This window comes from Condylostylus longicornis, unplaced genomic scaffold, assembly GCF_029603195.1.
Source record: "Condylostylus longicornis isolate FDR11 unplaced genomic scaffold, ASM2960319v2 ptg000044l, whole genome shotgun sequence".
Classification (NCBI taxonomy): domain Eukaryota; kingdom Metazoa; phylum Arthropoda; class Insecta; order Diptera; family Dolichopodidae; genus Condylostylus; species Condylostylus longicornis.
Genome location: NW_026578013.1, coordinates 4,606,005 through 4,632,152, shown reverse-complemented (window position 1 = coordinate 4,632,152; position 26,148 = coordinate 4,606,005). Strand labels below are relative to the sequence as shown.

The 26,148-nt window shown below is 25.8% G+C and overlaps 1 protein-coding gene across 1 annotated transcript in view; it reads left to right on the top strand.

Moving 5' to 3' along the window:
- Positions 1–25,317, top strand: part of LOC129610389 (probable G-protein coupled receptor No18) — a 30,356-nt gene extending 5,039 nt beyond the window's left edge. Inside the window, exons 2-3 of the mRNA XM_055522955.1 lie at positions 14,148–14,205; positions 23,311–25,317. Coding sequence (XP_055378930.1) covers positions 23,530–25,317 — 1,788 coding nt within the window. The 5' untranslated portion in view covers positions 14,148–14,205; positions 23,311–23,529. The remainder of the gene's footprint in view (positions 1–14,147; positions 14,206–23,310) is intronic.
- The last annotated feature ends 831 nt before the right edge of the window (positions 25,318–26,148 follow it).

Here is a 26,148-nt window from a genome sequence, read left to right as displayed (position 1 = left end):
AACAATTTTAATCTTTAAACATCCTTCAAATTTCATAAGTAGTTACATATATTTTTTTTTAAGTAGATTTGAAATTATTGTTAATACCTAACGAAATATGTTTGAAAATGAATTTAAATAAAATTTTAATTTTTTGGCAGTTTAAAATAATTTTTTGCGATTTAAAATGTTGAAATTTCGGAAAATACGAATTGCATATTTTTAGGGGTGTGTAATATAACAAATACAAAGTAATGGCACTGGGAGAAAATTTTTTGTGTAGAAATATACCATAACAGTATCATAATATGTTTATGAGGAAAAATTATGTTTTTATGTTAATAAATATAATAAAACCAAATATTATGACTTTTTTGCATTATTAAAGCGAACCAAGGTCTTTTAATTTTCATCTTAAAACTTGTAACTTTTCTTATTAAAATATGCAGCTAAAGTGTAATTGATGGCCCTAAAATTTAAATTAATTGAAACAAAAAAGTTTTTCATGAGTATTTTAAAAAGTTTATAAAAATGTGATACAACATTGTATATAAGATTCAACAGTATATAAGATTAACAGTGCAAACAAACATGACCTATTGTATGAAAATAAATTTTCTGGGGGTTCAAAATTTAAAACAAGGACAAACAGGAAAAATTTTATACAAAAGTAAAATTTTTATTTTTTTTGTCCACAAATTTTTATTTTCAGTTTTTTTTTCCTCCGAAAAACTTCTTAAAATTAAAGACCTTGAACAATTGTAATGAAATTTTGCTCATATGAAAAACAAAAAATATAAACTTTTAATTTTTAAATTAATTTTCGTTTCATTTATTCGATTAAGTATTTTTATAAAATGTTTGGGAAATTTTAGTGTGTGTTTTCAAAAAAAGAAAAGAGAACTCGATTTATTAGAAATTTTCTTAATTAATTTCTAATATATTAATTAGAAACGTTTTTAATTGCATTGAAGAAGGAACGCAACATTGACACTGCTGAAAAAATTATTTCTGTTGAGTTTTTTTACTACTTTAGCAGAGAGTAGATCCAATATTACTATAATTTTTTCTGATTTTGTTGTAACAAGAGTTAAATTAAATAATTTGAAATATTTAAAATTTTAGTCAAAAAAATATTTATTCGCCTTGGGGCAGTTGTATGCGAATTTTGGGATTAATTTTTTTTTAAATAAATTTTATGAAAAATGCAAATGAATTAGAATCTTCAATTAATTTTGCTCTAAATCGACATAATTCAAAACATAGTACATAATGAGAATATCAAAACAGGTTCTGAAAGATTGCAGTTAAATTCTTAAGAGTCATATAATTGTTTTACAAGAGGCAGAGAATAATAATATAAGTAAATGAACAAATAAATCGAAAATAAAGCTAAATGAAAGTAAATCTGTACATGTTAATTTTACAAGAAAAAGTTTAGTAAACCCACCACAATTAAATTTGATTGGTGCTAGAGTATCAAACCTAAATGCAGAAAATTAGCTAGAAATAACTTTAAATATTAAGTTTAGACGAAAAGAACATGACAAGATGAAAAAAATAGAACAAATATAGAAAAAAACTCTTGGCTCCCTGGTTGTAGTCCTATAGTTCTAAAATATATCAAGCAAATATAAACTTTCCAGAACAAGGTGTTTCGTTAACATAATGGGTGCTTTCTACGATATTACGAAGCTGTACCATATAGGAAAAATAAGGAACTGCGCCATGAAAAAAAGAGCACGTTTGAACCAACAGATGAATATTAAGACTTTCCGATTTGTAGTGGAGAGAATTAGGATAGAAAGACTGAAACAAACGAGACCTCTCGATTTACTTATAGTGCTGTGATAGTACTTCCAAGTGTTCCTTTACAGGATATAGAGAATTATTTTATTTTTTCTCAGTTATAATTTTTTTTGTTAAGACAGCTTTTAAAATTGGGCTACTTTCGATTATTTAAACGTAAAATCAAAATATCTGAATTTTTTCTTTATTCTCAGAACTTCAAATTTAATAAATTTTTTTTTTAATAAAATTAATAATGATCAGAAAAATATAAAAATTTTCCCACATTGCGGTACAATGAATTTGAGAAAATTTTATTTATGCATCGTAACCAACCATATAAAGTTGAAAATTTTATTAATCTAAATTTCGTGCTGAAAATTCAAATAATTTTTAACAAACTTTTCAATGTATAAAATGCAAAACAAAACTTGTAAAGTAAAGTGTTTTGGTTGTGGGAAATAAAATTGAATTTGTTTTTAAGTTTCCTTTTCTAAATTCTAATAATGCAGCCAGTCATTCTTATGTTAGAATGAATTGTGTTAGATCTGTTCGTATGAAATACAAAATTAACAAGAGAATTTTTATTTTAGGTTTTGTAAATTTTGGTTTATTGGTAAAAAAGAAGTTTGTACAATTTTATTAATTGAAGAAAATATTTAAAAACGTAAGAAATCTTGTTTTCTTTAGTATTACAACGTTGGGGTGGTTTCAATTTAAGGTTAATATTATATACGATTTCACTGTATTGATTTTATTTTTCAATAGTTGGTAATCTCGTTAGTTATTATATAATAGTTCGCATTGTTTTAAATAAGAATCATAAGGTCTAACAAACAACTATTATCATCTTTGAAATCTGATTTTAAATAAAATGAGTGGTGCTAGGCGATAAATCCTTTTTTGATAATAAAATATTAGAATCCTGCGAATGTTAAAAACTATTATAAAATTGATATTTTTAATTCAAGAAAATTATGAAACTGAATTAACTAAAATTAAGATAAATTGTTGCATAATAATAAATGTTCAATGCCGAATTCAGTATAATACAACATACTCTTAAAGGTTGCTTTCACAAGAAATTTAAATTTCAAATTAATAATAATTGAATAATACACAAAAATTTTTATTTTATGTTTTAAAATAACCGAAGATGTTTCTAAAAACAATGCGAAATATTTTGTGATCTGAAGTAAATCCTTTTCAAAGAAACCGTATTTTGAAAATAAAGCTGGATTAAATTAATGGTTTGTAAAGGAGCACTTTTCCTCTTAACAACGAAAAATACTGCTTTTAAAAGCAATAATGTTATACATAGCATTATGAAAATTGCTTTCATTCATATACAAAAATATTTCAAAGTTTGCATACATTTTGATGAGGCAAAGAAAAAATAGAAAGAGGTCATAACATAATGCTCAAATGTAATGATTAATTAAGTGAGTTAAAAAATAATTTTATTCTTTAATGACATGACAATTACCGTTAGCTTTCTACATTTATAGAAATTTTAAAAAGCTTGTATAAAATGCCGAGAATTCAAATTTTACAAATAAAGAGACGATTACAGGTACAGGCTGGAGATGGAAAAAAATTTGTTCTAGCGAAATAAATAATTAGTGTTTAAAAGCTGTTAAAATTTCAAACGCTTACAAGTTGCTTTCTAGAAGAAGTACGATATTAAAAATTTAGAAAAAAAGGGTTCTAGTTTACGATAAATATAAATAGGCATTTTGTTTTTTTAAAATTTAAATATGGTACACCGCGGGAGAAGAGGCCAGTCTCTTCTTTTCTGAGTTTGCAAAATTTGAAAATTACTTATGGTTTCGCTACAGTAAATAGTTAAAAATTAAAACTTAACGTTTTCGAGAAGTTATAATTTTTAGAGGAGGGAGATAGGTGTAAATTTTCTTCTACGGAAATAAGTTTCTAATAATAAGTATGTACACATGAAACATCAGCTTTTTATATCTTCAAGAGTGTAGAAGTTTTGAAAAGAGTTTCAAGCACGGTTGGGCGGACAGAGTGAAACTAACAAGTACTCTTTTTAAAAATGTTTTTGGAAAAAAGCTAAAAAATAAATTTATACATGTTTACTACATTTAAAGTTCATTCCAGAGCAAAATGTGAATTTTTTTCCATAAATAGCTTCTTTTACTTGAATATTTCAGAGAACTATGGGATATTTTTGGTATCAGACTGATTTTACAAATAAATACGGTACTGAGTAAATTTTTTTTTGTAGCACCTAATGCTAATCGAATAACTGAAATTATTGCTATATTGTAATAGAATTTGCAACCAATATTTTTGTAATAAGTATATGAATATTGAAACCTTGCCTTAAGTAATATTTTCGAAAATTTTGTATTAATACGATTTAAGTTTAGAGTATAAGCCAAAAAGTGAAAATTTCGCTTTCCGATTATCTCTTAATTTTGACTCTAGAACAACGTACTGACTTTTTGTTGGAAAAAGTGCTATAAATTCCAATCACTTATAATTATTATATAAAATATTTCTTAAAATTCAGCCTTTTATTATACTTTCATTGGCATATTATAAGAGGGGTAATAAATGCATTATAAAAATGGCAAACTATATATAAAAACGAGCGCAGAACCATTAAGAGGTAATAATATTTTCTTGCCATGCATATGCATTCATATTGTAATATGGCGGATAAAAGAAGACAATGGGTTTTTTTTTCCATCATTTACAAATCAAAACAAAGCAATTTCGAACTTTTTTCGAGAAAAGAAAAATTATTGTAAATACGAGAAAAATGTAAAATATTTTATTTTGTTTTATGCTATACAAGCATAGGTGAATAAAAAATTTATTCCTGAAACGTGATACATACGAACCTATTATATAATTTTAATTTTTTTCTCTATATAATAGTTTATGCATGTATGTGTAATGCTAACAGTATTATTACGGAGCACATATTGTTTTTATTATTATAATTAAAAAGAAAAGCAAAAAAAAAAAATACAAAAATGAACTGTGGATCAGTAAAAAACGATATGAAATGTTCAAGGATAATATTGGAAGAAAATGATTGTAGGAATAATGTACCTACATCATGACGAAACAATATATGATGTACAATCGATAAAGTTCATAAGGATAATGTTCCTTATACTGTAGAATATAAAATATATTGAATGGAAATTGAATATGCATTGAATATCCACATATGTACATATACCTGAGCTTGGGAATGAACAACAATTGAAATTTATGCACGCAAGAATAATGAATATCAATTTATTTTTTTCTGTTTCCGATTACAAACTTTTTAAAAGTAAAAAAATTTTAAATTTTTGGTATAATTATGTCACAATAATATATGTAATTCACAAAACACAAATACAATATAAGATAGCATGTATTGCAGCTATTTAAGTTGTTTCGTATCGATAGAAGAACTGTCCAATTTCTGAAATGTTTGCATTATTTTTAGGGTGGAATATTATGCTGATTTTGTTTTCCATACGCATATTATTTATTTTTGTAAATAGTTCACCATGTCTTTGTTAATAACGGTATAAGTCTGGAATTGATATTAAAACATATTTCTTATATGAATAGTTTCGGAAAATAATTTCTTCCTAAATGCCATTGTAGCTGATTTAGTTCTATACCTAAATGGATGTATTCAGTTATCAAATGAGTTATTGTTTTAAATTTGAAATCCCTGGAATGACGAATCACCGCCTTCTATTCAAATTTTATTTCTAGCATCCGTTGTTAAAACTGAAAAAAACTTTCTTCGTTTTTTTTTTGTCATTTTACACAAAACGTCATTTGTAACAAAATGTATTTATTGCTACAGGGTTCAATAATTAAATTATAATTCACATAATTTACATAATTTACACAATTTACATAACTGTCATATAAATAATATTATTTGCAATAATTCGGAATTCTAACTTTAATCAAATTCGAATTTGATCCGTTGGTTAGGTCAGCCTCTGTTAACTAGCTAGAGAATCAATATTTTTAAAAAACAAATTTGTCTGTATCTTTTTTGTCAGGTTTGCTAATCTGAAAAATAAATAGGAATATGTTTTTTGTTCAGTTGTTTGAGTATTCTTAGGAAATGAAAGTCTCATTGCAATATGTTTAATGTTAGTTTTCCTACGAATCCATTTATTTTGAAGAAAATAAAATTTAGTCGTGATAATCTAACATGAGATATTAACTTGGGATATTGGAATGATTGATAAAAGAATGAAAATAATGTAAACAATTTAAATATTAAATAAGAAATGGAAAGAAGAAATTTGTTGAATGAAAGAGAAGAAAGAAAATTTTCTTCCCTTTTTATGATTAACGAGACTTTTTTTATCGTATCTTTCGTTGAAGAGCGCAATGAATAAATAAACTTCACATTCTCCAAATTTTTTAGGAAATTTAGCTTAACTTGGTACACTCATCTGTATTGAAAATTTTCCTTTCAGATTTAAATATAAAAAATTAGCAGATAAACAAAATCTCGGAAAATTATGAAATTTTTTCATAATATGCGGTTCTTTCCGCTTAGTTGTGGTCCTTCGGCAAAATGAAATTTTAAATTTGGAAACAAGCTGCATTGTCTAAAAGCATTTGTTAATTAGACTCAAAAATTCAAATTTATCGTTGTGTCGACCAGGTTTTACACAATTTTCGGAGTAATATTTTTCCAACATGAAATATTGGACGACAATGAAGCTTATAGATTTAAATTTTTAAAGAGACTTTCGTGATATTTCGATCAACCATGAGCTTAATTGACTACATACTTTATATTATGTAAATTATGTAAATTAAGTTTGTTTAACCATCTTCTATACGCTAAAAAATTTCTTTTGTAAAAATTTATTAGATAACTAATATTAAGCATTCATTGATATTGACGTTAACTTGTCAAGTTTGAGAGGAATAATTAATGTTCTTTATCAAATAAATTGATTTATTTTTTAAAATTAAATATTATTAATATTTTAAATACCGCAAAAAGTTTGAAAAATAACATAATTTACGGCCGTGAATTTTAAAAAAAATAAATATTTTTTTCAACTTGGGGCAAATATACATGTCGCATTGTATACATATATCATTGGTTAACTTTAACATATACAATACAATTTATTATATTATACAGTTAATTGAAAAATATATGTATGTATATAGAGAAAAGAAAGGGCTAATTATATAGAAAATTGTTCTTAAATTTCACATTAATTACAAAGTGAATTGTTTTTCTTTTTATTATTATTGAAATGAATTGCAAAATAATGGGGAGGCAAAACTTTATTAAAATATTCTTTTGTAATTTAATAGAAGGCAACATCTATGTACCTATATGTATTAATATAGCGAGAACATCCGAATTATTAAAAGTTCTGATTTCGTCATTATCTATTCTTGATTCTATTTTCTTTCTGCAACAAAAAATATTATTACTTTGCGATATTTTTCTATTTTAAAATTCAAATTAATAAATTTTCATTAATTTTTACTAAATGAAAAATTTTTGATAGGAAATTTGACTGTTTCTCATTTTCATGATATTCCTACTTTCGTATATACATATATTATATTGTACTTTTGTATATTTGCGTATACAGGGTGATTCACAAACAAGTTAGAAGTAATACGAGTATATTGTCAAAAGTGAGTAAAATTTTTGTTCAGAACATAAAGTCAAATCGGAACCGTTTCGAAATTACAGGGATTTTAAAAAAATTTACCTAAATTTTTAACATACCGAAATTTTTTTACGTATAACTTCCTTTTCGAAAGAGATAGAAAATTCAAACAAAATATTTTTTGAAAGTGCTGTTAGAGGGCTTCAACCAAAGAATAGTGCATTATTTGATTTGACATTTTTTTTTTTTTCGGAAATGCAAGCATTCGAAATTTAGGGAAATTCGAATTTTTCTCATTTTTTATTATTTTCTTTTCGCGATAATTTTATGAGTTTACGAATTGGGCTTTATCTTCCGAACAAAAATTTTCCTTATTTAACACCGTCTGGTAAACCCGATGAAAATCTTAACTTGTTGTTTAAAGACTAAAAGTCACCCTGTATATTCTTCCCTGTATATTTTGTATATTGTATAGTATATTTATTTTGATGAATATTTTTTATTTATTCATTTAAAAATCTTGCTTTACCCATCATTATCTATTATTAATGAGCAAAAAAAAAAAATATATAAAATTTTATGAAATTTTAAATATTTTATTATTATTTTTCTTCAATTTATTTTTGTTTTTTTTTTAATAACCTAGCTTTTAATAATTTTCCCATTTCTTATTTCGATAGCTTTCCCCAAATATTTGGCAATTTATGATATACGCATAAATACATAATAACATATATAACATACATATAAATACAAGAATCTTATACATAACGAAAGAATTCAAATTCTTTAGAAATTAAAATTTTATATTACTACCTCTTTCGATTCTTTTTTATATAAATATGACTATTATAAACAGAGTTCTTTTATAAATAAAGTTGGGTCAAACCAATGGTTTGTATTGTAGCACTTTTCCCTTCAACAAGTGAAAATTCTGCTTTTAAATACAGTCTATGTATACCTATCAAAATATTAAAATTATTTTCATTCATATACAAAACTATTTCTAGAATTGCATATATTTAGGATGACGCATATATGCAGTCTTTGAAATAAAGCAAAAATTAAATTAAAAAGGGGTTAACACAATGCTCGATTTTAAGGATTAATTGTGTGAGTTAAGAAAAATAATTATATTTTTTAATTTCATGGAATTTACCGTTAGCTTTTTGCGTTTATAAAAATTTGGAAAAGCTTGCGGTTTCGGAAATATAAGGAGTCAAAAATTCAAATTTTACGAATTTCAAGAGGTGATAACTTGAGAGCGGGTGGAGATGGAAAAAAATTTTCTTCTAACGAAATGAACTATTTGTTAATGTCTAAAAGCTCCTAAAATTTCAAGCTTCTACAGGCTGGGGTCTAGAAGAAAAACGACATCAAAAATTTGGAAAAAACAGACTTTAGATAACGGTAAATTTGAACGGCCATTTTGTTTTTCTAAAGTTTAACTATAGTATATCGCGCTAGGGGAAGCAAGCCACTGCCTTTCTGCGTTTGCAAAATTTCAAAAATGCTTATGGTTTCATTGCAACAAATATTTAAAAAAGGCCATTTTTAGGGTTTTGGGGGGGTATAACTTCTAGAGGGGGGAGATAGGTAAAAATTTTGTTCTACGGAAATAAGTTTCTAGTGAAGATCTATGTACGTATTAAATTTCAGCTTTCTATCTTAAAGGGTGTAGAAGTTTTGTAAACAAAAAAAGTGTCCACGGACGGACGGACGGACGGACGGACGGACGGACGGACGGACAGAGTGAAACTAATAAGCACTTTTTTCAAAAATTTTTTTGGAAAACTGCTAAAAATACAATATAATGCAATATTGACAACAATGGCACTTTTTCACTAAACGTAGGAAGTTGGAGGTTTGGCTGTTAGACCTTGAAGTGACCGAGAAGTTAGACCGAGAAGTGTTGTGACTTTTTCTCGCAATCATATCTTATAAAAGGTCTAACAGCCAAATTTTCAACTTCTACGTTTAGCCGTTATCACATTACAGCCATTCAGGATGTGTGATCTAACATACATACAACAATTAATATTCTAAAAATCGTTTGTCAAACACCCTAAGAGGTTCGTGTACCGTAAATTTTTTTTAAAAATTTTTCATAAAATTTAAAGAAAAAAATTCAAAGAAAACTTTATAATAATTGTGATAGAGTTTTTTTTTATTTTATTTGAAATTAATTTTTTATTACTTGTTTTGAATTCCCTTTGTAAAATAATATCGGAAAATGTTGAAATATTGAGAGTTTTCTTCGAAAATATTGAACTGAAACTGGATAAATCTTTTATAAATTCTCAATATTTAAAATAATTGTGTAAAAAGTCGTAAAATTTCATTGTAAAAAATATTTTTTGTCCAAAAATTTTTAACAAAACTATTTTGAGTAAATTTAAAGTAATTGAATTGAGTATACCTTTTGACATATTTTCAAATACAAAAGTTTATAAAGAAAGACCATTGATGTTATGGATGTAGCAGAAAATGGTAAGAGTTATAATAAATTTTGAGCAAATAAAAGATGACTAACATTTAATTTTTGTCGAATTTTTATTTTATTTTTGATTTTATTTTCTTTTACTGCTGTTTTCGATATTATTATTCAAAATTCAATCAAAATAAAAACTCTTTATACTATTTTATCAATTGATATTTCAATATTTACTATTATTGCATACCTATAGGATAAAAAAAAATGTTTAAAAGAAGAGTTAATAATTATAATGATCAAATGCAGACGAGCTCGGGACAGAAATTGCTTAGGCCTGTCTTCTTTCAAGTGGTTAGTGAATAAAAATTCTAAGGACTTTTCAACTGGTTAGTGAATGAAAATTCTAAGGACTTTAGTCGGTTTTTGAAAAAACTACACTGATTAGGATAAGAAAGTGAAAAAACGAGAAATCCTTTCATTTCAAAGAATGGAAAATATTTTTCTTTAACGTGGAAATTTTAAAGTATAAATTTCTTTATTTTTTTTTCAGAATTTTGTTATTTTTGTTATTATTATTTCCTTATAAAATTTTCGTCAAAGGTTAATTTAGTTGGAAAAATTCCGAATCGGAAAATATTTGGAAAGCAAAACAAAAAACGATATAAGAAAGAACAATTAATGATCAAATAATTTATTTTGTTTATTTCTTCTGTTTTGAAGGACACAAAATTCTTATTTATTATTGAAATACAAATAATAAATAAAGAATCCTATGAAATTGAATATTATGAAAAGAAATGCCTGCGTAAACATAAATTTTCACACTACAATTTATTTTTCATCACGAATGAATTTTTACGTGGGCATAAAGGATATTTTTTTATTTATTTTCTTTACCGTATATATGGAAACGATATGAAATTTGTTTTCTCAATATTTTGTACAAAATGATTGAGGTGTGGTCGAATTTTAATTTATAATTAAAATTCAAATTAAACCATTTTGAAATTAATGATTAAAATTAAAATCTCATTATCATTTTATTTATTAAAGTAGATGTTGTAAAGGACTAAGTGAATATTTTTTTTAGAATTAAAACCAATATTATGGGAGGAATTAAAAAATTTCATAGCTGAAATTATAGAATTCTAAGATACAATAACAAAAATTCTGAACAAAGAAAAATTGCGAGCTCCATAGTGAGGACATTTTTTTGTTACTGCTTTACTCCCTTTGGGAGCATAGGGCTTCCACAAAGCTTCTCAAAAGAACTCTGTTAGGGGCCATTCTTTTTACTTCTGCTCATGTCATGTTAGCCGTGGCGATTTCTTTCTTTATTGTTCTTTGCCACGTATTCTTTGGCCGTTCAACACTTCTTCTACCCTGCGGATTTTTCTCCAATACATGTCTTGCAATAGTTTCAGGCTGGCGTCGCAATGTATGGCCTACCTATCACCATTTTTTCTTCTTTATAATCCTTGCGATTGGTTCTTGGTGGATTAAATCCCAGAGGTCTGTGTTGCTGATTACTCTGGGCCAGAATATACGGCAGATGATCCTTAGGCTCCTATTTGTTAATACCTTTTGTTAATACCCATTTTATTTGTGTATTCATTTTTCGCTAGCCATGTTTCGGAGCCATACAACAGGACCGGCTTCACATGTCGATGTTATGCTGCCGAGGTAGTTGAATTGTTCAACATTTTGTATAGTGGCTGTATTTATGACGAATGGTCGGTGAATTAACTGCCTAAATTTTTAAATTAATTAGAATTAATTTAAATTATTTTGAGTAATCCGGTTCTATCAATTAATTCTTCAAATTATTTTCCTCCTGAGTATGTAACTCACTCATTTTCCTTTGGTCTAATATAATTTGTAAGATGATAATTCCATAATAAGTTCTGATTAAAATTTCATACCAAATATTTCATTTGTTTCTAGACATACTCCATTACATATTCCGTAGTCAAATTGTTGTCACAATTCTGAGAAATATTTTCTAAATATCATGTAAATACAAAATATGATTGTGAATTTCACAAATGGGGTCCATTTTCATGCAGAGAATTTCCATGAAAATACCAAAATGAATGGGTAGAACTTTCAATAATACGCACAATTCTTTGAAAATTATGTGGGCTTCAATTCAAATATATTGCTTTTAAATCTTTGATCTTGAACTTTAAATCTTGATACTTAATTGATTCCTTGGTTACAATTTATATTATTAATTTTTAATAATGTTTGACCTAACTGGAATTGATTAACTTAGAAAATTAACTTTTACTTTGAATAACATTTTTAATTTAAAAAATTTACATTAGTTTTTGTATTCCACATTCAATAAAATTGATAAAATTTAATGTCCTTTAATAAGAATTTCAATTTTATCCTTTATTTTTTTACCTATAAAATGGAAAATAATTTTACTGCTTTAAGTTCTCCTTTTCTTCTAAAATATGTTTTTTGGAATACAAGCAACAACAGTTGAAAAAATAATTTAAAAACTTTAATTGACCAAAAATCGATTTTTGGTTTGAACAATTTTAAAATTTATTGAAAAGTATAAAAAAAAAACTTTTTGTAAACCACATAGATGTCATTGAATAAAATTTATTGAGTTGATCCAGTCAATTTAAAGGTTTTGTTATAAAATTTGTTAAGAAAGAGCACAATAAAAATAGTTTTCTACTATAACGACGATTTTTTGGTTTTATGTATTAAAAATTGAAAAACTAAGATCGCCTCCTTCTAGTTTCCTGGGGTTGCTGATTTCTGGAGTCTCTCCAGTGAGTAGTCCTGATTTTATTCGTTATATAATATTGTTAACTTAATTTTTAATATGTCGTACAAGATTCTGTTATACTATTCAAAACATTACACACATGATTATTGTAAATAGTCTCCGATTCAATACTATGGTAGGAATGTGGTACGAATATGATCAATAAATTTTACACATCATAAATGAAAAACCATTCAAATTACATACGTCTCCAATGATGATTTGAAATGAAACTGAATAAATTTGTTGTACTAGATTTTGAAAAATCTTTTTATTTATTTGGTATTGTCGAAAAAATTCATTTTAAATTATATTTTCCATATTGTATTGCTATTGAATTTGTAGTTTTGTTTAATGTTTATGTAATTATATTTGGATATTAGTTCATTTGAAAAATATTCTACATAAATCTATTCAAAATTCATTAAGTAGGACTAAAATTGAAAATGAAAGCTATTGAAAGTTGAAATTGCTTCAGTGTAAAATCGATTTAAAAATACTTTGAGCAAAATATGTGAGTTCAAGAGAAGCACATATTTCCTTTGAAGAACGATTTATAAATTTAACATTAGGAAAATTAATAAAAAAACCATATAGTTAATAAATTTTAAATTTAGAATTGAATTGTGTTACTTAAAAAAATTTTCGGAAGTCTGGTTTCGAAAACAGAAAAATTAGCCTATTTTTCAATGTATTTTATATAACATCAAATCCTCCACCCCTTGTCAAGTTATCGTCTCTCAGAATTTTTAAAATATGAACTTTTTTCACTTTAAATTTCCAAAACTACAAGCTGTCCCAAATTACTGGAAATGAAGAGAGCTAGCGGTAAATGCAATAAAATTAAAAAATTTAATTATATTTCTTAACTTACGCAATTATCTCTTATAATTTTTTTTCGTCTTATCCTAAATATATGCAATTTTTTTTAAAATGTTAGTATATGAATGAGACAAATTTTACAAATGTTACGGATTGTTTTTAACAGTAGTATTTTAGGTTGATGAAGGGAAAAGAAGCACATTACAAACCATTGCTTTTTTTGGATATTTAAAGAAAACTACACATACATAACGTATGTAAGTAAATATTGTTTTATTATTTTCGAATCGCCTTAATAATCTAGTAATGAAAAACATTTTTTCGAATTCTTAAAATAAAGTGTATTGTCTTTAACATTAATAAAATATTTATTGTAAAAATTCTTAAAAATTTCCTTTTCATTTTAAAAAAAATATTTTGAAAATTTTAAAATAAAAATGTGATCTTTCTCTGGTTTACGATTTCCTTTAAAAAGTGAATTTAAAAAATGTGAATCAAAGTTATGTAGAAACTATTTAAATTTTAAAATACAAAAACATTCCTTTTTTTTGAAAATTTTTAAATTTTTGGTAAAAATTTTGCTTTAATACCAAAGTATGTTTAATTTTTAAAATATTAATCATTTTTTCATTGTAAAAAAAATACAAAATTTTTGAAATTAATATTGTTCTTAATTTTTTTTGAATTTCAGACAAAATGAATAACAGAATCACACGATGGGAAATAATTTGGCTTCCAATAATAAAACTGTAAGTCTATTTTATAAATTTTGTTCATTATTAATTTTGTGAATTTTATAGCGTGAATATTTTGAAATAATTAATCAAAAGATATTCTTGGTCTTTGATTACAATCGAAATTTTAGTTTATTAATTTTGTTTTACATATGTATGTACATACATATACATACATATATTAAACTAATTGCTTATGCAAAGCATCAATTGTCATTCAAATTAATATTGCTCGAAAGAGCTAAAACAATCATGAAGCTCGAAAGAGCCAAATATTCATGTTCAAAATGAAGCTTTCAGATTGCCAAGACAATTTTGTGAGACAATGAAAGTGGAAAAGGTAAATTTTGGGATTAAATTTTACGGAAGAATAAAAACAAAAATAGAAGAAGAAAAACAAATAAGACCTGAGCTACAAAACTACTGATATCTAACAAGTTTAGATCTCAGAGCACCCTTATCAATATTACGATCATAATTACTTAAGTTAGAATTGGCAACACGCAACTTCCTAGTTATCGAATTATTCTCACCATAATCCGAACTGTGATGACAAATAACGGTCTCAAGTTGTTCGAATTATTCCAAAAAGACACCTACCCCAAAACGGCAACGCAACGCCGTATAATTTTTAAATAATCATACTCTTCTATCAGTAAAAATATCCTATCTTCCCGATTGCAAAATAATCAGTTTTTCAACCGTTTTTATACAGTCTAGAAACTTTATCAATTTTACTTTAAGCTGTCAAAATTGTATGTTTTGATTTTGTCATGTGATTTTAATATTTGTGGTTGCCTTGTCTTAAAACATACCAAGTTTTTTAGGATGAGGGAAATAACAGCCAAATAGTTAAAAATAAATAATTTGTGACTGAAAAATATTAAATTATTCAAATGAACCACAAAATTGTAATCTAACTATCTTGCTTATAGTAAGCCTCGTCTTCTAGCATTGTCATTTTTTTTCTTCGATTTGGTCCTCTTTCCCATTCACATTATGTGGTCCAGATATTTTATGAGTTTATCACTTAATATATTATAGATTCAGTCCAATTATTTGATTCAGATAACATTTTCTGATTCAGAATGTTACGAATTAAGATTACGTAAACATACATACCTAAATATTTAAATAGTTAACATATTTTACAATATCTTTGAAACATTTCTCTTATGTTCGGCATTATTAATGTTATGCAATGGCAAAATACATTTTGCCCATTTGAATTACGATAAAAGAGAATTATTTGTGGGAGTGTAAAACATAAAATTGGAACAGAAATTTTATAGTAGTTCAAATTTATTAACAAAATTATTTAAAAGAAAAAAAAATTAAATTCTATACATTCAAAAATTGAATTTAGTTTTTTTTTTTTAAATTCTTTTACGTGTTCTTTTGTTATGCTTTACGGTACAAAAAATGTTAATAAATTTAATTTATTTCTTCAATTTTATAGTAGGTAGCTAAAACATTGAAAATTTACTAAATATTTTTTTTTTATTTTAATGTTTTTTTTTTTAAATAAATAAAAATTTCTTCGAAAAAATGAAACATTTTTTAAATATTTTAAAAGAAATTCAATACAAATTATGTGCTCTTTTCCACAATACAATATTCGAATATAATTTCGAAATGATATGTAGAAGCTAGTATTTGTACAATAAAAAATATGTATGCAACGTATGTAGTTTACGAGTATAAAGGAAACAATTTCAAAAGAATTTAATTTTACAACAAAATTAATGTAAATAAAAATAATAATAAATTTTGCTAGAGGGCATTTTTTAGACATTTTGAGTATAAAATAACCAGGATTAAAACATCAAATAAAATATATTAGGTACAGAATAACATATTATTATTATACCCCTATATTTCATATTTTTTTAAAGAACCAGAAATACAAAAAGAAAACATGAAATGTTCATATACAAAAAAGTTGTAATATGCAAATTTTGAGAACAAACTAAAGAGAAAAAAAGCAGTGTTTCTCAATCAAATGAGTATTTATTTTAGGAAAAGAGACTGATTCAGGAAAAGAGACTTCATTCATTCTCAATTTCATGCAGCGATAGACTTTATTGTGGATGTACATACATACATTTCTGTAGAAAAATATCGAACCGGAATATAAGAGTTGTGTATTGGATGTTGTTATAGAGACGAATCGTCAAGTGGTTAAATGTATTAAAATTTATTGAAGGGAACCTTTTTAAAATATATGGTACAAACTTTATTAAAATTTATGAAATTATGAAGAATTTTGAATACTATCGAATATTGTGAACCCTGTGAATACTATCGACGTGAGCAATATCAATGTCAAGTGTTCCGGATCATTATTTTTAATGTTTCCTATTTTTGAATACAAATTAAGTTATTTGAATTTATTACAGAAGGATTTTTCTAGTTGAAAAGAATTGAAGAAAAGCGGCTAATGTAAGCAGATTGTAAAGTTATAGGCTCTAGTAAAATTAAAGTACTTTTCCCTATACTAAAACTGTATAGGGAAATAAAGTACTTTTTCCTATACTAAAATTGAAAATTTTATTATTTGAATATTCCATTTGAATACTAGGTCGCTCTTTGAATTACTAGAATATCGTTGTAATTATGTGCAACTTGGTTTAATGTCGATATTTACTGTTAGAAGGATTTAGGTTTTCCATAACTGAAGTTTAAATATAATTAGATATTTAGAGCCGAATTTTGACAGTATAACATTTTATTTCATATAAGAAAAATATTATTACTACACAAATTATGAATCTGACCATTGGTGCAGTGGTTATGGCACCGGTCCTTTAACCGAAGGGTCTCGGGTTCAAACCCCGGTCAGGTCACTATAAAAATTATATTCAATATTATTATAACTTAATATACAATACTAATAAATATTATACAAGTAATTTTCAAATATTCGTAATATTCGATATTAAAAAACTAAGAAAAATAAACAGTAAATATTAATAACCTCAAATAATTAATATAAATAAAACTACGGCAGGCTAGTCACCAATTAGTTAAACTCTATGACGCTATGAAACTAGTGCATGAGAAATCATGCCTAGCCCTAGGCTTCTTCTAGGAGTGAATAAGGAAAAAAAAAACACAAATTATGTAATTTTCAATATTCATCTATTTCAACTTCTTGGAGTGACTATCTCTTCTCTACGACAAATAACTTAGAAATTAGTTTGATAATTAGTTTGCAAAAATTACATTTCATATTAAAAAAAATATGTTGAGAGCAACTGTTTTAAAGTTTTTAGTGTATCATGCTTGGGCTTTTAGGGTTTCTTTATGAAAATATGAAAAATCAGAAATTATTTTAATGAATTCGAAAATCACAAAGTTTTGTATACTTGTACATGTGTATGCTTTGTACATATTTTAATGTTGTATGGCCTTTTTTTGTTTTTGGCCTTTTTTTTTATTTTTTTGTTTGTAAGATTATGTATTATGTATACCTTCGTCAAAAATTACTTTGTAAATGTTTATAAGTAGATAATAATAAGAAGATATCCTAATAAATATCACAAAAAAGTACAAGAAATGAAAGTTGAAAAAAACTAAAATAAAAATTTAATCTCATACTGCAAAGATATTCCAACTATAAGACTTCTAGGAATTTTTGTAGCTTACAGGTTTCTCACGAAAACTCTAAGTCAAAATACTTTCGTTTGATTCCAATTTACGTATAGATTACTTTTGTTGTTTTATTTAATTTCAATGTAAAGTTTTCATAAGAAAATTTGAAAGAAGCAAGAACGAATCAAGTTTGAATGCACTTATACCTTCTTAAAGTACAAGTTAGTAAAAATAATAATAGCTCCTTGCGAAATTTCAAAAAACTACCCACTTGCGGAATTCACTTTCACAGAACCTATAGGTCAAATACCGCTTCGGTTTAACATTCCTAACGTTATGTACGTACATATGCGCGCATACTATATTAAGAGCAACAAAATTTTTAAAATTTATAAAAGTTTTGTGTATATTTTTTAAGAATTAATTTTCATGTATGTGCATGACAGGAGCCCTATATTTTAACATAGAAACTATAAATTATACATGTATCCATTAATTTATTTATGAGTGAAAAGGGCGAACAAGTTTTTGTATAGTAGGCGTTTAAACAATTTTTTTTTGGTTTACTTGGTCAAGTAAAAAATTCAAATAATGAAAGTTGGTCATTAAAGCTAATTTCTTTTTTTAAATTAAATTTAATTGAAATTTGTACATTTGAAAAAACATTTTAGTTTTCGTAATTTTATTTTTAGTTTTATGACCTTTTACAATTGGATTATGAAAGAGGATCATAAAATTAAATGAAAATTTAATAACGAAAATAATTTGGGTTCTGGTTTTCTGTATTGAAATATTAAGATCGCGAGGGCAAAATTAATTGTGAGGTTTCATTTTTATAAATACATTCATTGTGGTTAAATACGATCGTAATTTGTAGCATTTCAAAAAAAAATTTCAAAAAAAAATCCGTCCTTTCGTCCGCGGACATGCTTAAAAATACACTCCTGAAGATGGAAAGGTGAAACTTCATATGTACATAAATTTTTATTTCCGTAGAAGAAAATTTTTACCTATCTCGTCGCTGTAAAAGTTATAGTCCCTCAAAGTCTCAAATTAGCAAAAGCTCAAACATTTTTTAAATCCTGAAATGTTGTAGGTGGCTCCTTCTACGGCGGCATTCCGTATTTAAACTTTAAAAAACCAAATAGTTGTTTACCTAAATTCCGTAATTTAAATTGGTTTTGTTTTCCAGAAATCTGCAATTTTAGCCACTAATAACTGATTCTTTTCGTTTGATGAAAATTTTTTTCCATCTTCACGCCGCCTTAAATTATTACTTCTTGAAATTTGGAAAAATTGCAATTTTAGCACCTTATATTTCCGAAACTGCAAGATTTTTCAAATTTTTATAAATGTAGAAAGCTTATTTTTCTTAATTCTTATTGATTAACCCTTAAAAACAAACATTACGCTAACGCCTCCTTAAATTTTTTTTGCTTTATTTCAGACACTTCATAAATTGTTCATCCTAAATGTATGCAATTTTCGAAATATATTCGTATATGAATGAAAGTAATAGAGAACATACCTAGAATGTTTTTAAAAGCATTATTTTCATTTGTTGAAGGGAAAAGTGCTACATTAGTACAATTCATTCATTTGACCCAATTTTATTCTGTTTTAATTCCATATGTAGGATTTCTGCTGTCGTTTCTTACAAATTTAATTAACCTTAAAAACAAATGTGATTTTTATAATGGTTTATCGTTCGTTTTCATATAAAATCATAGTTTTATAATTTCCGAAAAGTGTTAGAGTGAAGTTATGTAAGTCTTGGAAACGTTATCAAGTTTGTTAGATATTTTTAGGAGGAATTGAATTTTTAATTCAAACCGAATTACATTGTCGATTAAGTGAATTAAAACTAAATGTGTACGATATTTTTTAAAAACAAACTGCTTATACTTTCCACAAAATAGCTTGATAGATTTGAGCACGGGTTCAAATTTTGTGTATTATTTTATTGGCATAGATTTTAATTAATATATTTGTAATAAAATCAGTTTTATTACATATGTTTCATATTTTTGAAATTAATTAAAATCACGATTTGGGTACAAATTTTATTGAAACTAATTCAAAATAATTTCTTAATAGATCTTGATTAATGTCATTTTAATTGTTAAGATTAGAAAATTGATAAATTTTCATATGAAATACAGAACATACACACAAAATGTGTGTAAATAATTTTATTTGGTTGTGGATTTTCAATTTATTCGATTCTTAATTTTTAATGAATCGTTTTATGATTCTTATTTTTTTTGTTGATTCTAAATCATTATAACTTGTTTTTATGATTTTACGTGATCTTATAAGTTCTCAATAAAATTAATAAGGATAATATATTACAAAATGAATTAATTATAACACGTAAAGGACCCTTTTCTAATAGTAAAATAAAAAAAATAATAAAACGAAATATTTTCTATTTAAAAATTATAATAGCCAATTCGGCTATTGTAGAAAAGAGATGATAAACGAAGCAAAAAGATTCTCATTGATAGTTTAATCTTTTGTTCAGATAGAAATTGAATGATAACAATTCATTGAACTCAATATTTCAAAAATATTTCATAAAAATCTTTAATAGATTACATTTTTTTTCTAAAAATAAAATGGTTGCTTTTATGTGTGTTTTATTTTTATACACAAGCACACATATCTACATTACCGTGTGTGTTAAGGTTAACGTGAGTCAAAAGATATTAGTTTAATATATCTTCAACTTGCACCTCTGCTACATTCTGATGATGTTGATTTTGTTATGATACAAAGTAATGAAGGTTACTAATACAAAATTTGAAGGCATTCTTTGAACCTACGAACTCATATAGTCTAATTTTTGGGAAATTTCCGCAAAAAATTTAGGGTTTAGGATGTTTTCAATTGTATTTTTAAATCGCGGCGGTCATATATACCATAGTTGATAGAAATTGTAACGGGACGGCTTTGACGTAGCAGAGGTATGTCCCCTTATGTATGAGAAAAATTGATACGGTATTCAAAGGCGGAGGTTCTGCTTCCTCTCATGTGGAGTTTGGTTGTGGACGGCTTTTTGCGTTGATGATAATATCTTCATTATTGCAAGGAGCAAATATGGCGGTCCAATGTAGGATTTAAACCACGTGTGGTGACACACGACTTTCCGACTACTGTGTGGCTCAGTAGCCAAGGTTATACCATTTAGGTGCAATAAGAGTGTGCGCAGTGTTATGATGTCAGATGAAAGTCAATAATCTGAAGTTCTTTTGAGAGAAAGCTCCTTTAGTGAAGGTAGAAGACACTGTGGTTACGCGTGATATCCGGATACTCATGTTGTGGAATGTCACATCAGACAAAACGTGGTGTTGCTCTATGCCTTTGATGAAATGGATGTATACTGAATAGCATGACGGGGATGTTTAACCCATGTGGCAGTAGTGGGAAATGAAAGGGTAAATCTCTAGGGGAAAATTATTTTTTCCTATCATCTGTTAAACTTGTACTATTAAGCATTATTTCTGAAGTTTTGACTAACTTTCAACTAACAAGTAACAAAATAGGCGTTTATTCTTCTTCGTTATTCAATTTGCAATCTGCTTCCTTAGTTTGATGAATGCTTCATTTCAAACAAAATATCGATTTCAAACTAAATATAACTTGTATGATATTGCATAGGGTATGAGATAGAATTAACATTCACAGAACATAATTCCTAAATTGAAATTAAATAATTTTTGTGTTTATTCAATATCCTGTGATATTGAATATGTGGATTTAAAGTAAGTAGTAGGACCTTTTATATATTTTATCAATAATCCGGTTTTTTTGATGTATCGATAATAAATTAAAGTGTGTAACATAATGCTGTCTATTTCCCTTGTTTTTTGCCTTTTTTTTTGTGGTATAACACATTGTTAGATAATATCAATATAAATTTTCTTGTTCATGTACATAAATATACGCATACATTAACATTATATGTATATTACTTATAAATTTTGTATAACATTCTCATTTAAACGATGAATAATGATCGGAACGCATGAAAATATTCATCAAGGATGTAAAATAGATTTTTGCTTATTGTTCTATTTTTTTTTGTGGTGGGCTTTAACCGTTATAGATTTATTTTACTTTTTATTTTTCTTCTCTTTTTTCATGTGGCAGAATATTATAATTCTATTGTACCAAAAAAAAAAATGTTGCGTGCCTTCTAAATGAATCAATTTGTCAAGGACAAAAATGTATTCAAAATATATGAGATATTTTGTGATGTATGAATATGGGAGGATATGGGAAAGTGAATATGGGAGTAAATGTATTGAAACACACACACATACCAATATATCTTTTTAATTTAAATATAGTAACAATAAAAATAAGTAAAGCGTTTTGTTATGCCAAAAATTTTTGGAATTCGAATTTTTTATTTTATTTTTGTTTTTTTTTTGGGATCATCTTGTTATTCTTTTTTCCGGCTAAGCTGGTATACTTGGTTCTAGAAGAGGGGGGGCGGGGAGAAGCAAGTGATGGCTGAATGATGACTTAAATATTATTATGATCATAAATATCATTAAATTATGAAAGATGAGAATATAAACGTTATTAAATGTAAATTTGTGGTATGCGCCACAAATATTTGATTTTTTTTTTGTTTGTTTTTAGAATGTGTAGAAGAAAAATTCATTTTGATAGAATTTAAATCTGTATCGTATAATAATATAAAATTCACAGGATGTTACCATTATTTTCATGTTAATATTTTACATGATTAGCGTAAAAATTTACAATTTTCAGCATAATGCTCAGAAAATATAAATAGGTACTGGGTTTAATAAGAGAAATTTCTTCTTTGATTTTAAAGTTCATAAATTTTTCCTGCGCGTAATTTTTATGAAATTATTGATGACGAGACAATAATTTCGGCAGTAAAATTTTTTTTAAATGAGAAATTTTCGTTAAGTTACATTATTTGTATATTAGGGGCAATTTATTCTACTTACATATATAAAATATATTTTCTATATTCTTATATAATATCATCTGCAATCTTTTATTAATTTGAATCTGATGATATTATTCGGTAAAATTGACAATAAATTTGACTCTGATTTGCATAATTTTAATTTTTAATATTCGTCGCCACTGTACAAAATCTGGCTGGAATAATTTAACGACTAGAATGTTTTCACCTGCTTTTATCCTTTCATTTATATACAATATAATTTATTATACCTTTAGCGTATCTGGATTATAGCTCCGAAATTATGAAAAATATTTTCAAAATAATTTACGATTTTATGGAAAATAATTTTTAAATTTTGAGATTACATCCAAAACAGTTAAAAAATAAAATTTTTATTAAAAATAAATATAAATATTGAATGCTCTGGAAATAAGCTTTTTAAAATTAGCAAATTTTTCAAAAACATTCAAAAACAGCTATGTAAAGTTGAACATTTTTTTAATTATAACAACATTTCAACTGCATTGTATCGAAATTTTTTAAAATTTTTTAATATATTTCTTTTTTTGTTTCAGATTACGTATGCCATAGGAAATGTTTTCAACACTTTTCCAAAAATATTCAACAAATAAAATTTTGACTTCCATTAATATTTACTGAATCAACAAAAATTATAAAACAGAAAATTTACAAATAAATTCATTAAAGCAAAATAATTCATTGATCAATAAATTTCAAATAGAAACATACTTATACAAATAGCAATTTAACAGGACGGTAACAGCAATTAAATAATGTATTCAATAGTGCAAAATATATCATTTGAATATTTCTATAATACAAGCTCAGCGACATCAGATGGATTATATTTTTCATCACCATCAACATCACTAACATCACCATCAACCGAAAATTTATCAATATCAACAACAGTAGCTGAAGTTTATGTTGAAGAATGTGAGACAAGAGATAAAATATTTTATACTAGTTATTTTGGTATTTATTTAGCTGTACCAGATTGGGAGGCAATCGTTACAACAATAATATTATCAATAATTATAATGCTAACAATTATTGGAAATGTATTAGTTATATTAAGTGTATTTACATATAAACCACTTAGAATAGTTCAAAATTTCTTTATAGTATCATTGGCTGTAGCTGATTTAACTGTTGCCATATTAGTCCTGCCATTTAATGTTGCATATTCAATATTAGGACGATGGGAATTTGGTATACATTTATGTAAAATGTGGTTAACATGTGATGTATTATGTTGTACATCATCGATATTAAATTTATGTGCAATTGCATTAGATCGATATTGGGCAATAACAGATCCAATAAATTATGCACAAAAACGTACTGTCGGTCGTGTATTACTATTAATTGCTGGTGTTTGGATATTATCATTAATAATTAGTTCACCACCATTAATTGGATGGAATGATTGGCCAGAAGAATTTTCAAGTCAACATCCATGCCAATTAACATCAAATCGTGGTTATGTAATTTATTCAGCATTAGGTTCTTTTTATATACCATTAATAATTATGACTATAGTTTACATCGAAATTTATGTAGCAACACGACGACGTTTAAGAGAACGAGCGAGAGCATCAAAAATTAATGCGATTGCATTAAAAAGTGGTACGGGTAGCAGTGGTAATACTGGTTATACAATTGGTAATAAAACTGGTGGTAATAGTGGTATTAAAATTCCTACAAGAAATAATAGTAATAGTATAGATAATGATGGTGATAGTTGTATTAAAGATATACCAACGATATTACAAGATCCAGAATCAAATAGTAGTGAAACAAATCATAACGAAACGATTATTAAATTAGAAAAAGAAACAAATAATAAAAATAAAAAGAAATCTCGAAGACCAAAAATTAAAGATTCAATAAGATATGATCGTAAAAAAGGAAATAGTGGTAGCGGAAATCAAAATAATAAAAAAAACAATCAACAAGAAAAACAATTATTACAACCACAATCAGTTGAAGATTCTGTAACAGATAATTATGAAGAATCATCGGGTAGTGGAACGAAAAAAAGTACTGGTGATGAATGTGATGGTAGCGGTGGTGTTGGTGGTTTATGTGGTAATGATAGTCTATGTGGTGGTGTTAGTGGCGGTAGCTCAATGGCTATTGGCAATGGTAGCGGTTCAACAACTATTAATGGTGATAATATTAATAATTTAGATAAAAAGAATGTTAAAATTATTGTAAAATCAACAAATAATAATTGTAATAACAGAGCATCAGTTAAACAACGTTCAGCCGGTGTCTATCAATTTATTGAAGAGAAACAAAAAATTTCATTATCAAAAGAAAGACGTGCAGCTAGAACATTAGGTATTATAATGGGTGTATTTGTTGTATGTTGGTTACCATTTTTTCTAATGTACGTTATATTACCATTCTGTCCAACATGTTGTCCCAGTGATAAATGGATTAATTTTGTTACATGGTTAGGTTATATTAATTCAAGTTTAAATCCTGTTATATATACAATATTTAATTTAGATTATAGAAGAGCTTTTAAAAAGTTACTTGGTATTAAATATTAAAATTTGAGTTATATTAAAATTAATAAAATTAAAAAATGTAATTGTAGTTAATATAAGTACATAAAATGTGAAATACAACGTGCATATACATTCTTTTATTTTGTCAAAATTCCTATATGAAAATTTTGAAATATGAGCCGTTTATGATCGAATCATGAGAAGGAAATTTTAAGAATAAAAGAAGGAATAGTTATTTTGCTTTAAGTAAAATAATTTTTTTTTTTTTAACTTAAAATAACCTTATGTTTATATTTTAGTTTTATACATTGTTGATTTTATATTTTAAAAATAATTATATCAAATTTTCATATTCATATAATTTTAATAATCTGTTATACTTGGTATTTCATATTGGGGTATACATAGGTGATTTGAAATGATAAACGAAAAATGTAAATTGAAAAATTTTGTAAGAATTGAAAAAAATTTTATAGTTTTGTGAATTATGTGATTGGTGCTAATCTGTTACATATGAGAAAGTGTAATATTTCAGAAGCTTAAGAAATCGGCCAAATTTTTCGTTTGAAAACTAAAATATTGAAGTTGTAAAGCTTAATTTTTCAGTATTCTATAATCAAGTAATTGTAATTGGTAACTTCTAAATTTGTACCCGCAAAGACAGGTAACTTGCATATTTTATTCAAATTTGTAAGACTCCCAAAGGCATTGTTACTCATTTTAGTCTTTCTTTACAGTGAAGCTATTTTAAATACTCAGACCCAAAAATTTTAATTTTAATATTTTAGTTTCATTCACTGTTTAAATTAATTACTACTCAAGGGATTTTTGTAATTATCACGATGTTATTTGAATAGAATGAGTAATATTATA